Source organism: Prionailurus viverrinus, chromosome E1 (genome assembly GCF_022837055.1).
Source record: "Prionailurus viverrinus isolate Anna chromosome E1, UM_Priviv_1.0, whole genome shotgun sequence".
Lineage (NCBI taxonomy): Eukaryota > Metazoa > Chordata > Mammalia > Carnivora > Felidae > Prionailurus > Prionailurus viverrinus.
In genome coordinates, this window is record NC_062574.1 from 34,899,476 (window position 1) to 34,913,070 (window position 13,595).

At 56.8% G+C, this 13,595-nt stretch overlaps 2 protein-coding genes across 6 annotated transcripts in view; one reads left to right on the forward strand and one right to left on the reverse strand.

Annotated features, from left to right (window-relative positions):
- The window catches only part of ACSF2 (acyl-CoA synthetase family member 2), a 34,285-nt gene that overhangs the window by 5,332 nt on the left and 15,358 nt on the right, over positions 1–13,595 (reverse strand). The window contains exons 2-12 of one of the 4 annotated variants that reach the window (XM_047833469.1): positions 7,974–8,169; positions 7,472–7,600; positions 7,158–7,211; positions 6,673–6,791; positions 6,348–6,513; positions 5,675–5,770; positions 5,378–5,535; positions 4,994–5,085; positions 4,634–4,710; positions 2,347–2,405; positions 1,228–2,224 (exon numbers count right to left, since the gene is read on the reverse strand). In XM_047833469.1, coding sequence (XP_047689425.1) covers positions 2,002–2,224; positions 2,347–2,405; positions 4,634–4,710; positions 4,994–5,085; positions 5,378–5,535; positions 5,675–5,770; positions 6,348–6,513; positions 6,673–6,791; positions 7,158–7,211; positions 7,472–7,600; positions 7,974–8,169 — 1,369 coding nt within the window. In that variant the 3' untranslated portion in view covers positions 1,228–2,001. Of the gene's footprint in view, positions 1–1,227; positions 2,225–2,346; positions 2,406–4,633; positions 4,711–4,993; positions 5,086–5,377; positions 5,536–5,674; positions 5,771–6,347; positions 6,514–6,672; positions 6,792–7,157; positions 7,212–7,471; positions 7,601–7,973; positions 8,170–13,595 lie in introns of those variants that run through there. The other 3 variants (XM_047833467.1, XM_047833468.1, XM_047833466.1) reach the window with 3 other exon arrangements.
- Positions 479–4,385, forward strand: CHAD (chondroadherin). Of its 2 annotated transcripts, none has more exons than XM_047833471.1 (4): positions 479–1,252; positions 3,107–3,270; positions 3,543–3,699; positions 3,932–4,385. In XM_047833471.1, exons 1-3 carry the CDS (start codon positions 479–481, stop codon positions 3,682–3,684), a joined length of 1,080 nt encoding a protein of 359 aa, XP_047689427.1. In that variant the 3' UTR covers positions 3,685–3,699; positions 3,932–4,385. The 2 variants fall into 2 exon arrangements, with proteins under 2 accessions (XP_047689427.1, XP_047689426.1); XM_047833470.1 differs by having other exon boundaries at positions 3,543–3,688.

The following is a 13,595-nucleotide window of genomic DNA, read 5'->3' on the forward strand; positions in this document are numbered from 1 at the left end:
CAAACTTGAGCAAACAAATACGTTCGGGAACGCCTCCACTCTCCGGTGTGAACTTGGGGCTCTGGGTGCACTCGTATCCCCCCCCCCCCCCGGAAAGGATGGGGAAAGGAGATGCGGGGCGGGAGGGGGGGGCGGGAAGGGTCGGGAGAGAGGCAGGATCTGAGTGGGCAGGGAGAAAGGGGCCAGGGGCCAGGACTAGGCTCTGGGGTCACGGTCCCAGCCCCCCCCCCCCCACCTCGCACGGTCGCCAGCTGGGGGCAGGGCCCCGCCCCTCCCTGTCGAGGGCGGGGGCGCATCCCTGGGCGGGAGGGAGTTAAGCCCGGTGGCCTGGATGCTCCACGTAGAAGCTGGCTCCGGCTGCAGGCTGCGGTCAGGGCCACCGTATAAATAGGGCGGGAGACCGGAGTGCCCAGGACTTGCCGCTGCCCGCGCCCCGCCGCCGCTGCCCCCCGGCCCCCCGGCCCCCCGGCGTCCGGCCATGGCCCGTCCGTTGCTCTTGCTCAGCCTCGGCCTCCTGGCCGGCCTGCTGCCGGCGCTGGCCGCCTGCCCCCAGAACTGCCATTGCCACGGAGACCTGCAGCACGTCATCTGTGACAAGGTGGGGCTGCAGAAGATCCCCAAGGTGTCAGAGAAGACCAAGCTGCTCAACCTACAACGCAACAACTTCCCGGTGCTGGCCGCCAACTCGTTCCGGGCCATGCCCAACCTCGTGTCGCTGCACCTGCAGCACTGCCAGATCCGCGAGGTGGCCGCCGGCGCCTTCCGAGGCCTCAAGCAGCTCATCTACCTGTACCTGTCCCACAACGACATCCGTGTGCTGCGCGCCGGCGCCTTCGACGACCTGACGGAGCTCACCTACCTCTACCTGGACCACAACAAGGTGACCGAGCTGCCCCGGGGGCTGCTCTCCCCGCTGGTCAACCTCTTCATCCTGCAGCTCAACAACAACAAGATCCGGGAGCTGCGCGCTGGCGCCTTCCAGGGCGCCAAGGACCTGCGCTGGCTCTACCTGTCGGAAAATGCGCTCACTTCGCTGCAGCCCGGCGCTCTGGACGACGTGGAGAACCTCGCCAAGTTCTACCTGGACAGGAACCAGCTGTCCGGCTACCCCTCAGCCGCCCTCAGCAAGCTGCGGGTGGTGGAGGAGCTGAAGCTGTCCCACAACCCCCTGAAAAGCATTCCCGACAATGCCTTCCAGTCTTTCGGCAGATACCTGGAGACCCTCTGGCTGGACAACAGCAACCTGGAGAAGGTGAGCTGCCAGCTGCGGAGCTCTGCCCGGGCTCCTTTTCTGCCTCGAGGCCCAGGGATCCAGGGCCACAGCCGGGCACCGTCCCTTCTCCCCTAAAATTGCTTCTGTCTCTCTGGCTGTCTCCAAGGTGAGGAGCTTTGCCAGCTCCGTCCCTCATCTTGTCACATCCTCACCCCTGACCCTAGTCTCAGCCACCGCCCTCCTAGGATTCCTACTTACGGACAGAGTTGGGGCTGCCCTGGCCCCTTGGTTGGCCCCTGGGAGGCACATCCAGTGCTCCCCAACCCCCTGCTGTGGGCAGGAGCCACCTCTTCCTGTCGGGCCCTTCCATCCCTCCTCTGCTGTTTTTTTCCTGTCTCCAGCAGGCCTACCACCCCATAAAGGAAGGTTTGTTTATTGAGAAGGTTTCCAGAGGAGCTGGGCAAATCAGGCCCACAAAGAGACCCTGTTCTTGGTGGGGGGGGGGAGGGCGGGGGGAGTGCATGTGTGCAAAAGTGGGGTGGGGGGCTGGGGGGGGTGAAGGGAAAGCAAGTAGCTGAGGAAGAAGACCTCCTCCATGCCCCCCAGAGGCCCTGGCGAATGTTCCCCTCCCCACCCCGCCCCACCTCCCAGTTCACACACAGACACACTCCGCTGCGTTCTCAGGTTCATTTCAACGGAGGGGGCCCAGGAACTAGGGGTTTCCCCAGGTCGCAGGGATGGCCCCATGCGCTCTGCCAAGGGACAAAGGCAAGAGCCCCATGACACTGTCAGCCTTTGGCACAGGACTCCGGGTGTCTCCATACAGGGAAGACTGGCTGGGCCGCACTGTCCCCCCAGACCACTGACTGCCCTTTGCCCACCGCAGTCACCAGACCCGTCTCCTGGCTGCATCCTTGCTCAGCCCATCCTCCCCTGTGATACCCAGGTGGGGTTGCCTTGGGTGGCGGTGGAATCTCTCCGTGGGACTGGAAAATCACTCTGGTACAGGGGCTTCGGCCAGGAGGTTTGGGCGAGGACCAAGGCAAGGTGTAGAAGACCGTCATCAGAACAGTCTGGTTACCAGGGAACTTCGCACCCCTCCCTGAGCCACAGAGATGAGGGCAGAATCATACCTGGATGGCAGCCAACTTTGTCTGGGTGGATGCGGCCCGCCCTTCTTCAGCCCCGGCCCCTGCAGACATGAAGTCGGATTTCCCTGTGGGCCACCGGTGCCAGAGTGGCCTTTTAGTGGGTCGCAGAGCAGGGCAGTAGGGGCTGATCTGGGGCGGGGGCGGGGGGGGGGGGGTAGGGGGCGGTGCGGCCAGGCAGGACTGTGATGCCTGGGCCAAGATGCGGGCACCAATAGAATGTTTCCTCTGGAGCCGTCCAGCCTGGCCAAAGGCTCCACCAAGGAGGCTCCACAAATAGCATCTGGCAAGCAGTGAGGGAGCAGTGAGGACAGAGCTGGGGGAAGTCCCAGGACCCTGGGGCTGCGGGGAGCCTGGGCCTACTGCCCATCCCACCAAACACTGACCAGCTTCACCGTGTGCCAACGCAGGCCGCTGGAGCCAAACTCTGGCTGCCTCCCCAGGCCCAGTGTTTGTGCAGGGAGTGTGATGCCAGGGGAAGAGGAGCTGGGTGTGGTCCTGCAGCTACTGTTTACTCTCTAGTGTGACCCTGGGCAAGAGACTTGCCCTCCCCCCACCCCAACAAGCCCAAACCCGCCCCCCCATCTGCATTTTGGAAATAACACCACCTATCTCAATCGGTGGCTGTATGGCTTAGGTCATCTGAGACAGTTTAGCCTCAGGAGCCACCACTGTGGGACCTTAGAGCTGGGAGAGGCTGGACACCGGGGCTGGGGTCCTCACTCACGTCCACCTCACTCCCCAGTTCTCGGACGGTGCTTTCGTGGGTGTGACCACGCTGAAACACATCCACCTGGAGAACAACCGCCTGAACCAGCTGCCCTCCAACTTCCCCTTTGACGGCCTAGAGACCCTCACCCTCACCAACAACCCCTGGAAGTGCACCTGCCAGCTCCGGGGTCTTCGGAGGTGAGAACACCCCCATGCTACCCGCTGTGACCTGCCCTCATGGGATGGAGTGGAGGCACACTGGCCCTGCAGTACGACGTCTGGGGCACATGTCCTAGATCTGCTGCCTAACAGGTGTGGGCCCTAGGAGTTTGTAAGATGAAGGTGACAGTTCCAGGCTATCCTAGAGATAAGTTGATCTTGGCCCCCTGGGTCATTGTCCCCTCCCCCCGCGCCCCCCCCCCGCCCCCTGCCATCTCTCGCCCAATCCCAGCGACTCTCTGTCTCTCTAGGTGGCTGGAAGCCAAGGCTTCCCGCCCTGATGCCACTTGCGCCTCACCCGCCAAGTTCAAAGGCCAGCATATCCGTGACACCGATGCCTTCCGCGGCTGCAAGTTCCCCACTAAGAGGTCCAAGAAAGCCGGCCGCCATTGAACAGGTGGGGCACGGGTGGGCAGCTCCCCTATTCCCCTCTCCGGAGATTCTAGCAAGTGAGGAGGGGGTCCCAGGATACTCTGTGCCCACAGAGGGGCATGCATACTCTCCATTTGTGCGGGGAAGGGAGGGGAGGACTGGGGCTCCCCTCTAAAGGAGAAAATGACGCTGCCTGGGACTCCCACCATTCTCTGCAAGCCTTGTCAAGGCTATCGGGCTTCTGACGCTGAACCTTGCCTCACTGCAGGTCCTGACTCAGCCGGTCCTGGTGACCGGCCTCTGCCTCCAGCTGGAGAAACTACTGACCTTCCCATCTCTGACCCCCACCTCTCCCCACAGCCTCTGCTGATGCACAGAGCTGTTCACACCTAGACACGTCCTGGCAGGGGGACTCGGGCACTCCAGCACGAACCCAGCTCCCCCTGACGGTGAGAGCTCCATCACGCCTGGCCCCACCGCCACGGCTCCTCTCAGAGAAGCTATTGCCAAGACCCCAAGTCCTTCAGAACCAGAACCCGAATCCTCCTTCCCTTTGCTCCCCTGGCCTTGCCCTTTGGAAATGAATACCAGATCTTTGCCCTTCTCCTTTCGTCCAGAAAGGGTCTTGAGTCCATACCCCAACTCCGCCAGCCCCCTGCCTGCCAGGACACTCTAGCGGGATACTGGTGCTTTGCCGCATTACCCTCCCATGCTGCCCTTCTCTTCCAGATTTCCATAAATATAAATTTATGTATGGGTAATATTTACTCCCCTGTCACCTGTTTCTATGACTCGCCAGCTACTGATGAGGTCAGACTGCACTTTCTCACATCTGCTTTCTGGAAGGAGGGCCAACCGAGAGGGTCTTCCTTGGAGATCTGGCCCGAGCTCATCCCTACAGACACCAGTCTGTTCTCACCCCGGGCCTGGCCTGCCCCCTGCCCGCAGCCCCAGCCCAGCTGCCACTCACCACCAGCTCCTTCATGTTTAGCTTGTCGATGATGGCTCGGATCAGCTCTGGGGGTGCGGGGGACCCAGCAATCACACCTGAATCAGAGAGAAGACTGACACAGCTCCCTGCTTCTCCAGGCCCTGTGGACCCCCTTCACCTACGGCTCCTTCTAGAGCAGAACATTCCCCTCTTGCCCTTGACCCTGGACTTGTTCCTACACCTGGCACTTGGCCTTGGGCTGGTGTCCAAGGACACTGGGGATTTGCCTCCCTCCCACCCGCTTTTCTGCAATGTCTTGTTGCCTCCTAAATAAGAGATTGGGCGCATATCCAGCTCATCAGGTCAATCCTGGCTCGGCTACCCTTGGCCCTACCCCACCTCCACACATGGACGAGATGTCGTAACTGGAGAAGTCTGGCTGGTTCAGAATGTCCACGAACATTGTGGGGGTGCCGTACAGGATGGTGCCTCTGTATAAGGTGGGGGGAGTCTCAGAATCAGGCTTGGAAGTGGAAGGGAGCTCCCTCTTCTTACCCACCCCACCCTGAACCCCCCCAGGAAGGGCCAAGGCTGTATATGTGGGAAACAGGAAGGAGAAGCTCTTTGGAGGCAGGAACTCGTCCTCCCCTGGGAGTCCCCCACTACCCCTGTCTCCATTTCTCTGGGCTGAAGCGGGGACACATCTCAGAAAGGGATCAGAGCCCCGGAGTGAGGAATCAGAGGGTCTCATCGGCCCCTGGGGGGCTACCCACTGATGCCCACCTCTCTTTGCTGATGGCCTCCAGCGCCTTCTTGCCATCAAAGGTCGGACAGGGTAGGATAAGGGTAGCACCATACATTAGGCTCACCATCGTGCCCCCCACAGAACCCAGGCAGTGGTACAGGGGGCTGGGCAGGATGATCCGTAAGTCCTCTGACGTCTGGAAGTGGAGGCAGGAAGCTAGTTCTACCCTGGAGCCAGAAGTGCCCCTCCAACCCCCACCCCCAGCCAGTTCCACTAGCCAGCAGGGGGAGCCCAGCAACCCTCACCCCCTGCAGGGCCTGGGCTAGCCCCCTCACCTTTAGGTGCAGCCTCAGCCGATCCCCTATCATGTTGGAGTTGTTGACAATGTTGTAGTGGGAGAGTGTGGCCCCCTTGGGGCTGCCTGTCGTCCCCTGATAAGACAAGCAGGTGACGCTTGGCTCCTGCTCCCCATGTCCTTCCCACCCTGGGCCACCATATGGGAGAGCACCGGACCGGGAGTCAGGAGACCGGGACCAGTGTCCCTGATCCATTCATTCATTGAACGTGTGTTCACAAAGGTCTACCATGTGCCCGCACGGTGCCGGGTGTGAGGATCCAGAAATGTGGGAGATAAGGTCTCTGTTCTTATGCCACTCGTCAAGTGGCTCAGAGAACTCTGTGGCCCAGCGGCGGATTCCCTCTCTGGGCCTCAGTTTCCTCATCTACTAAATGAGGAGGCACATCGGTCAGCTCTGGCCTGACGTGGCCCAGTGCACCTGCCTCCGTGCTGAGGAAGAGAGGGCCGGGGCGGGGGGGGGGGGGGGCATGTGACAAGGACGCCAGTTGGCGATGTTTCCCGGGGCCGAGAGGACAGCTAGGGCCGGCCCCAGAAGAGTGTCCACACCCTGGGCCTCTTCTGTCATCTCCTCATTCTTGGGCAAGGGTCACAGGGGCGGGCAGGGGTTAGCAGGCCAGCCGGGGCTTGGGGCCTGGAGACCGCTGCCCTACCGAGGTGAACTGGATGTTGATGGGGTCGTGGCAGGACAGGAACTGCTGGGTGTACCGCAGCCGGGCCAGATGCTGCTCTGTGCTTCCAGCTGCCACCACCTCATCAAGGAGCAGGGCCCCTGGCAGAGGGTCGTCCACCGAGATGACTGTGGTCAGGTCTGGGAGCCTGCGGGGAGGGAGGGTAGTGAGAATCTGGGAGCCTGCGGGGAGGGAGGGCTGAGGGGAGGCCCAGGGAGACATCAGCCTCATCCCTGGGGGGTGGGAGGGGATCAGGGGGCCAGGGGGCCACACCACGCGCCCCCTTCCCAGTGTGAGAAAGCCCCACCTCTGACTCTTCAAGGCCCCCGGCTGGGCCTTCTCCAACTCTGGGCAGATCTGCTTCAGGATGTTGTAGTATTGCTGGGTCTTGAACTGCTTGGGGAATGTGACGGCTTTGCAGCCTACCTGTGGAGGGGGAGCCCCCCGCCCCCCTGGTCAGCAGGGAGCTCCAGGCAGGGGCTCCGGGCTAGTTCTCACTAACAGTGACTCCTTCTCACACACACACACCACCACCCCGACACACGCGGGTGCCACACACACGCCGGCTCACACGCATATTGCCTCCAACACACCTGTGCTGACCCCGGGACACACACGCCGGCCTTGGGTCTGACCGACCACCCTCTCCTCCCCCTGCTGCAGACCTGAGGACGGACAGACTCTGGGTGTCGCACACCTGTGCGTGCCCTCTCTGACCGCCTCCGCCCCCCCCCCCAATCATCCCCCTGGCTGGCTGGCTGGCCAGCCCCCTCCCCCAGGAGCGGGTTCTACCTTCTTGAGGGCATACTCCAACTCCATAGCCTGGTAGGCTGGGTTCACAGACACCTAGTGGAGACAGCGAGGGCATGTCAGTGAGTGTCTCGGCCAGACCCCGTCCCTCCCACTGCCTCTCCACTCTCAGGAGGCACAGAAACACCATGCCGTCAGAGGCAGTGCCCTACCGTCCAGGCCTCCTTGGGGGGCTTCGGAAGAAAGCACTACGTGATCTGAAACCAGTCAGGCACCCGTTCGGTTTAGGGGCCAAGGAGCTGGGGGACTCCCCGTGAATTCTGCACCCCCTACATACCCAGTTGTTCCCCGCTCACCAGAATGATGCCTGCCTGAGCGGTGGCCAGCTGCATGAGCACCCACGCATAGGAGTTGGGTCCCCACATGCCCAGCCGGTCGCCCTTGCGGAGGCCGATACTCAGGAGCCCAGAAGCCGCTTTGTCCACCTGGTGTAAATAGAGCACAAGGGGTGAGACGTGGGCGAGCCGGAAGGGGCCCTGACTCCCACCTCAGCCCTTGGCCCGGGGGTTGTCACCGGAACCACCTGGGAGCAAGGGACAGGCAGATTCCCAGGCCTCAGTGGGCCTGGATGGGGCCTGGGAATGTGCATTGTGAACAAGCAGCCCAGGAGTGAGTGATGCAGGTGACCTCGGGCCCCTTCTGCCTCAGCCCTGCCCCCTTCTCCTGCCATCCCTTGGGGTTCTCAGGCAGCCCCTCACCCTGCCTCATAGCCAGGTGCTGCCCTGAGGGCTCCACCCAGCCAGTGCAGCCTGGGGGGCTAGCACCTGCTGACTTCGAGGGTTCAAGATCAGGACCCACCTCCTCCTTGAGCTGGGCAAAGGTCAGCCTGATGTTCTCCTGGGGGACGACCAAGGCCTCCCGGTCGGGGACCCTCCGTGCTATGGCTTCCAGGCACTGCCCCACAGTCTTGTTGATAAGACGCTGTCTTGTGAGGCCCTGGATGTAGCTGAGGCCTCCGACGGGCAGGGGGACGGTGCGATCTGCCCCTGCGGAGCTGTGGGGAGAGAGGCGATGGACTCCGCTGTGCCAGGCCAGGCCGCTCTGGCACCAGGGGCTGGCACACCCGGCCGGGAGGTAGGCTGCTCACAGCGTGCACAAGTGCCCGCCCCTGCCCCATCCCCAGGAACCACGACCCGATAGAAAGGCTCAGTTATTCTGCAACTCTAAAGCTGTACTCAAAAAAACTCTGAGCGCCTGGGTGGCTCAGTCGGTTAAATGTGGGAGTGTAACAGGTCTCAGACCCTGTTCCCATCAGAGAGGGTGTGGTGTGGGGCCTGAGGGCCAATGTTGGCCAATTCGGTGCTGCTATGCTAAAAGGACCACGTGTCCCTTTTGTTGATTGACTGCTTGGGTCTTGCAGGGGAGAGTCTGGGGCAAGAACAGGTATGCAGGGCAGAGGGGAGCCACACTGGATTTCCCCATAAATGGGAGAGGAAGTCGCTGCCACCTTGCAGGAGGGTGGGTCACGAGGCAGGCGGACTGGGAAGCTGAGGGGACCCGCTGCAGCTCTGTGGGGAGCAAGGGAGCACTAGGCTGGGATCGGGGGTCTGAGGGCTCCTCCCGAGTACGCTGCTGGCTGGGTGGGCAACCGACACAGTCACCTTTGGTGTCCCATGTCACCTCCACGGAGCATCTCTGCTTTCAGCTACTGGGACAGTTCCTTGGGTTCCTGTCTGCTCAGGGACTTCAGTTCTCTCCCGTTCTGCAGCTGGACAGAGCTGGGAGGCATCTGTACCTTCTCAGAGGTCCTGGTGGGTAAAGCCCTTGTTGCCTTGGCTGTGACTTGAATAAAACACTCTATGCCAGCTTCTCTTCCTGCCTCTTTCTCCTGCCTCCTGCCTCCTAGCATTACAAACAATTGCAGGCCTTGTTCTCAGGGGCATCAGGAAAAGACGCAGGTTTCTCCTCTTTAGGCCTCAGCTTCCCCACCTAGGAGTAGTCTGAGGACTGGATCGGTGGTTATTCTCAAGTGAAAGGGGATACTATGTAAATGACCCAGTTAATCTTATCAAAGGGTTGTGGCCAGCCACGTAGGCCAGGTGGTTCCTGCAGGTGTACTGGGGGCAGAAAACAGCCCAGACAGCAGGGCTGTAAAATCCTATGAGGCCCCACACCCTACTATCCCTAGGTTGACCAACCTAAAATACTCTTGAGCAGGCTCCCAGTGGCCACTATGACACCCCTCAAAAGGGATTACACGCCCCAAATCCCTACGTCACAGGCAAGCAGCGGAGGGCATGCATTTTTGCCCACTGGGAAACAAGTATGCTTTCTTCCTTTGGGTTTGCCAAAAGTGATAGTTGCAAGAACAAGCATGTGGAGAACTTGCTTAAGAAGAAAACGAACACAGGGTTACTAAGTAGGAAGAGAGAGACAGAGACAGGAAGGCACAGTAACAAACTTCATCTTGAGGTTCTGAATCCCTAGGCCCGGCCACAGGTGATGTCTGCCTTCCTCTGGACTTTCCACTGTCAAAGGGCAATAACTTCCCTCTTTAAATTTAAGCCAGTTTCCGGAAGGGGGGGCGGGTGAGGAATGCCAAATTCCATTTGCAACAAGGAGGAAGCTGGAGGACATCATGCTAAGTGAAATAAGCCACACTCAGAAAGGCAAACATTGCCCTATCTCACTTATTCGTGGACTCTAATAAATCAGCAAACAAACCAAAATAAACTTAAGCCAGTCTGAGTTGCGTTTCTGTTGCTTATAACGGATACATCCTAATATACCTACAGTTTTCAGGTTCAGTGGATAACCAGTGCCCTTGAAGGCCTGGCAGGCAGCCTCCCACAGCCCAGCATCGGGATCAGGAGGCAGCCAAGGGAAAATCTCAGGCACTTTAAAGGTTTTGTTGTCAACAAAGCATAACAGGTTTCCTCTTATCCTCAAAGTTGACCACTGTCCTTGGTTCAGAACCCGGGTTTCTACTCATTCAACCATAGATTTCAGACCAGAGAGTGGCCTCCTGGAAATTCTAGTTGGCAGATCAACAGGTTGGTTTATGTGCAAAAAATTCCCCCCAAAACTAGGGCTCCTGGGTGGCTCAGCCGGTTAAGTGGCCGACTTCAGCTCACGTCATGATCTCACGGTCTGTGAGTTCAAGCCCCGAGTCAGACTCAGTGCTGACAGCTCAGAGCTTGGAGCCTGCTTCAGATTCTGTGTCTCCTTCTCTCTCTGCCCCTCCCTCACTTGCACTCTGTCTCTCTCTCTCTCAAAAGTAAATCAACATTAAAAAATTAAAAAAAAAAAACCAAAAAACCAGAAAAATCCATTTCAATTGTCACGTATGTTATATCCTTTATCTTCACAGCAGTGCTGATAGGTACAAAGGCCCCCAATAGATCCTTGTCCTTAAGAAACCACCCTCGGGGAGTTTAGTTGGCCATGGCCATGTGGAATAGAAACCACATTCCCAAGTTTCCCTTGCAGGTGGTCTGGCCCAAAGGTGAAGGTGTGGATTTAAAGAGAGGTACTAGGTGCAACTTCCCTTAAAGGAAAGGGGCATCTTCCCTTTTCCTTTCCCACTGGCTGGAGTGCCATCTGCGACAGGAAGGGAATGGCAGAGACAAAGAGGCTGGAGCCTTGACGGGGGGCCTACTGTGCCGCCGAGCCTCCACAAGGTGGCTGTCACATAGGACGCAGAAAAAGAAACTCCCATCTCCTCAAAGCCACAGTGAGAGTGGGTTTCTCTGACATATGCTAAGCAAATCCTAAAACGTACAGGTGGGAAGCATGAACTGCCATCCTATAGGTAAAGAGAGTGAAATGCACAGAGCCCAAGTAGCTGAGTCTGCAGCGGGTAAGCCAGTGAAACCGCCCCCGGAACACACATCGGGGAGGAAGGAGTGGGTGGGCAATTCTGTTCTTTAGGCTTTGCATGTGTCCCCCCAGACTGTCTAATCTCCATTTTGTTTTTTCCACCACTGTTTACTCATTGAACTCAGGAACCTGGGACCAGAGCAGGGCAGAACAGAGGTGGAAACAGGTGCTCCTCCAGAGGACTTAAGAATTCTAGAAACTCGTATGAATGCAGTTTGCTCATAAAGGTAAGAACCACCCATCCTTTCGAAACTCCAAGCGCAAACAATTGATTCTACTCTCCTCCTTCCTCGAACACACCCCAAGGGCCTTGGGCAAAAAGGGGCAGCCACTTCTTTTTCTTTTATTGTTTTTTCTTTAAGTAGGCTCCACACCCCAGCAGAGCCCAACCCAGGGCTTGAATTCACAAACCGGAGATCAAGACCTGAGCTGAGATCAGGAGTAGGACACTTAACTAACCGAACCCCCAGGCACTCCGTCTTTTTCTGTTCTTCTTCTTCTTCTTTTTTTTAATGTTTATTTATTCTTGAGAGAGAGACAGAGCATGAGTGGGGAGGGCAGAGAGAGAGAGACAGACAGACAGAATCTGAAGCAGGCTCCAGGCTCTGAGCCATCAGCACAGAGCCTGATGCAGGGCTCAAACTCAAGAGCCATGAAATCATGACCTGAGCAGAAGTTGGACGCTTAACCGACTGAGCCACCCAGGCCCCCTTTTCTTTTTCTGTTCTTTTTTTTTTTTTTTTTTAATGTTTATTTATTTCTGAGAGAGAGAGACGGAGCATGGGCAGGGGTGGGGCAAAGAAAGAGCGAGACACAGAATCCGAAGCAGGCTCCAGGCTCCGCGCTGTCAGCACAGAGCCCGACGCGGGGCTCGAACCCACAGACTGTGAGATCATGATCTGAGCCGAAGTCAGACGCTTAACCAACTGAGCCACCCAGACGCCTCTGTTATTAATATTTTTAACGTTTGGGTGGGAAGCTTAATGAGTCAGAGGAGGAGAGCCAGCAGTTCCTGTGGCTTCCAACTCAAAGAACTAAAGTCGAATGGTCTCCCCACCATCTGCAGTTACCCATGGCTAAGCAGGGGATCCCCCTTCTGACATATTGTCAGGTCAGTAGTAGTGTCTCATATTTACATCCTTTTACATCATTTACATCATTTTACCATGTCTCATCATCACAAGAATGGTGAGTACAATACAGGGAGATATTTTGAGAGAGACCATCCACGTAATTTTTATTACAGTATATTGTTATAATTGTTCTTTTATTATTATTGTTGTTAATCTCATACATGCCTAACTTATAAATTAAACCTTACCATAGGTATGTCTCCATAGGAAAAAAAACTTTGTATATGTGTTTTGGTGCTAGCTGTGGTTTTAGGTGTCCACTGCGGGTCTTGGAACATATCCCGCATGGATAAGAAGAAGCTACCGTAAATATTTAGTGAGGCCTTCAGCTACTTGGGTTGGGCGTCCTAAAACACATAAATTAGGCAGGTGGGAGCCGTGAAAAACTGGAGACAAAGCCCCACCTAAAGGTGTCCTTGGAGAGTTGCACTTGAGAATTCAGGTGAGAAGTCAGGAAATGAGGATTTTTCTTTTATTCTCTTGACCTTTTATTGTTGGCAACGAATGTGTTCACTGTTTTATCCCCAAGTGCCTCACAGTGCCTGGAATGTAAGAGGTGTTCAACGGAATGACCAAATGAGTGAATTATAAATAATGCTCCTAACAACCCAACGGAAAAAAAAAAAATGAGTAAAGGACTTGAATGGACGTTTTTCCAAAGAAGATATTTGGCCCACAAGCATGTGAAATGCGAACGAAAAGTGACACACCCTAGGGAGGCGAGAATCAAACAACGCAAAGCAACAAGTGATGGCCAGCATGCGGAGACACTGGAGGCCTTGTGCACAGCTGGTGGGAATGTAAAATGGTGCAGCCAAGGTGCAAACCAGCTGGGTGCTTCTCCAAAAAGTTAACCACAGAATTAGCAGATGACCCAGCAATTCCAGTCCTAGGTATCTACCCGGAAGAATTAAAAACGGGGACTCAAACAAACACTTGTACCTAAATGCTCCCAGCAGCACTATTCACAATCGCCAAGGATGCAAACAACCCATTGGTTCCAGCAACGGGATGAATGGATACACGGAATGTGGACTGTCTACACAATGGAATATTATTTGGCCATAAAAAGGAAACGTATTGATATCCGCTACAACGTGGGTGAACGGTGAAAATATTATAGTAAGCAAAAAAGGCCGGATACAGAAAGCCACATATTGTATAAGTCCGTACATCTGACATGTTGAGGAGGAGGAAAGGCAAATCTACAGAGACAGGAAGTAGATTCAGCGGTTGCTTAGGGCTGACGGGAAGGAACGGTCCAGAGTTGATAGCGAAGGGAATGGGTTTCTCTTTGAGGTGAGGGAAATGTTCTAAAATTGACTGTGGTTGGGGTGCACGTATTCATGACTCTACTAAAAACTGTGGAACTGTATACTTTAAAAAGCAACGTAGAGGGGCGCCTGGGTGGCTCAGTCGGTTAAGCGTCTGACTTCAGCTCGGGTCATGATCTCACGGTCCATGAGTT

What these genes read in the sequence shown, in the direction of transcription:
- CHAD (XM_047833471.1), top strand. Translation starts at nt 479, where the DNA reads ATGGCCCGTCCGTTGCTCTTGCTCAGCCTCGGCCTCCTGGCCGGCCTG. An exon ending in ACAACAGCAACCTGGAGAAG is followed by an intron (nt 1,253 to 3,106) that starts GTGAGCTGCCAG and finishes CTCACTCCCCAG; the next exon opens with TTCTCGGACGGTGCTTTCGT. An exon ending in CAGCTCCGGGGTCTTCGGAG is followed by an intron (nt 3,271 to 3,542) that starts GTGAGAACACCC and finishes CTGTCTCTCTAG; the next exon opens with GTGGCTGGAAGCCAAGGCTT.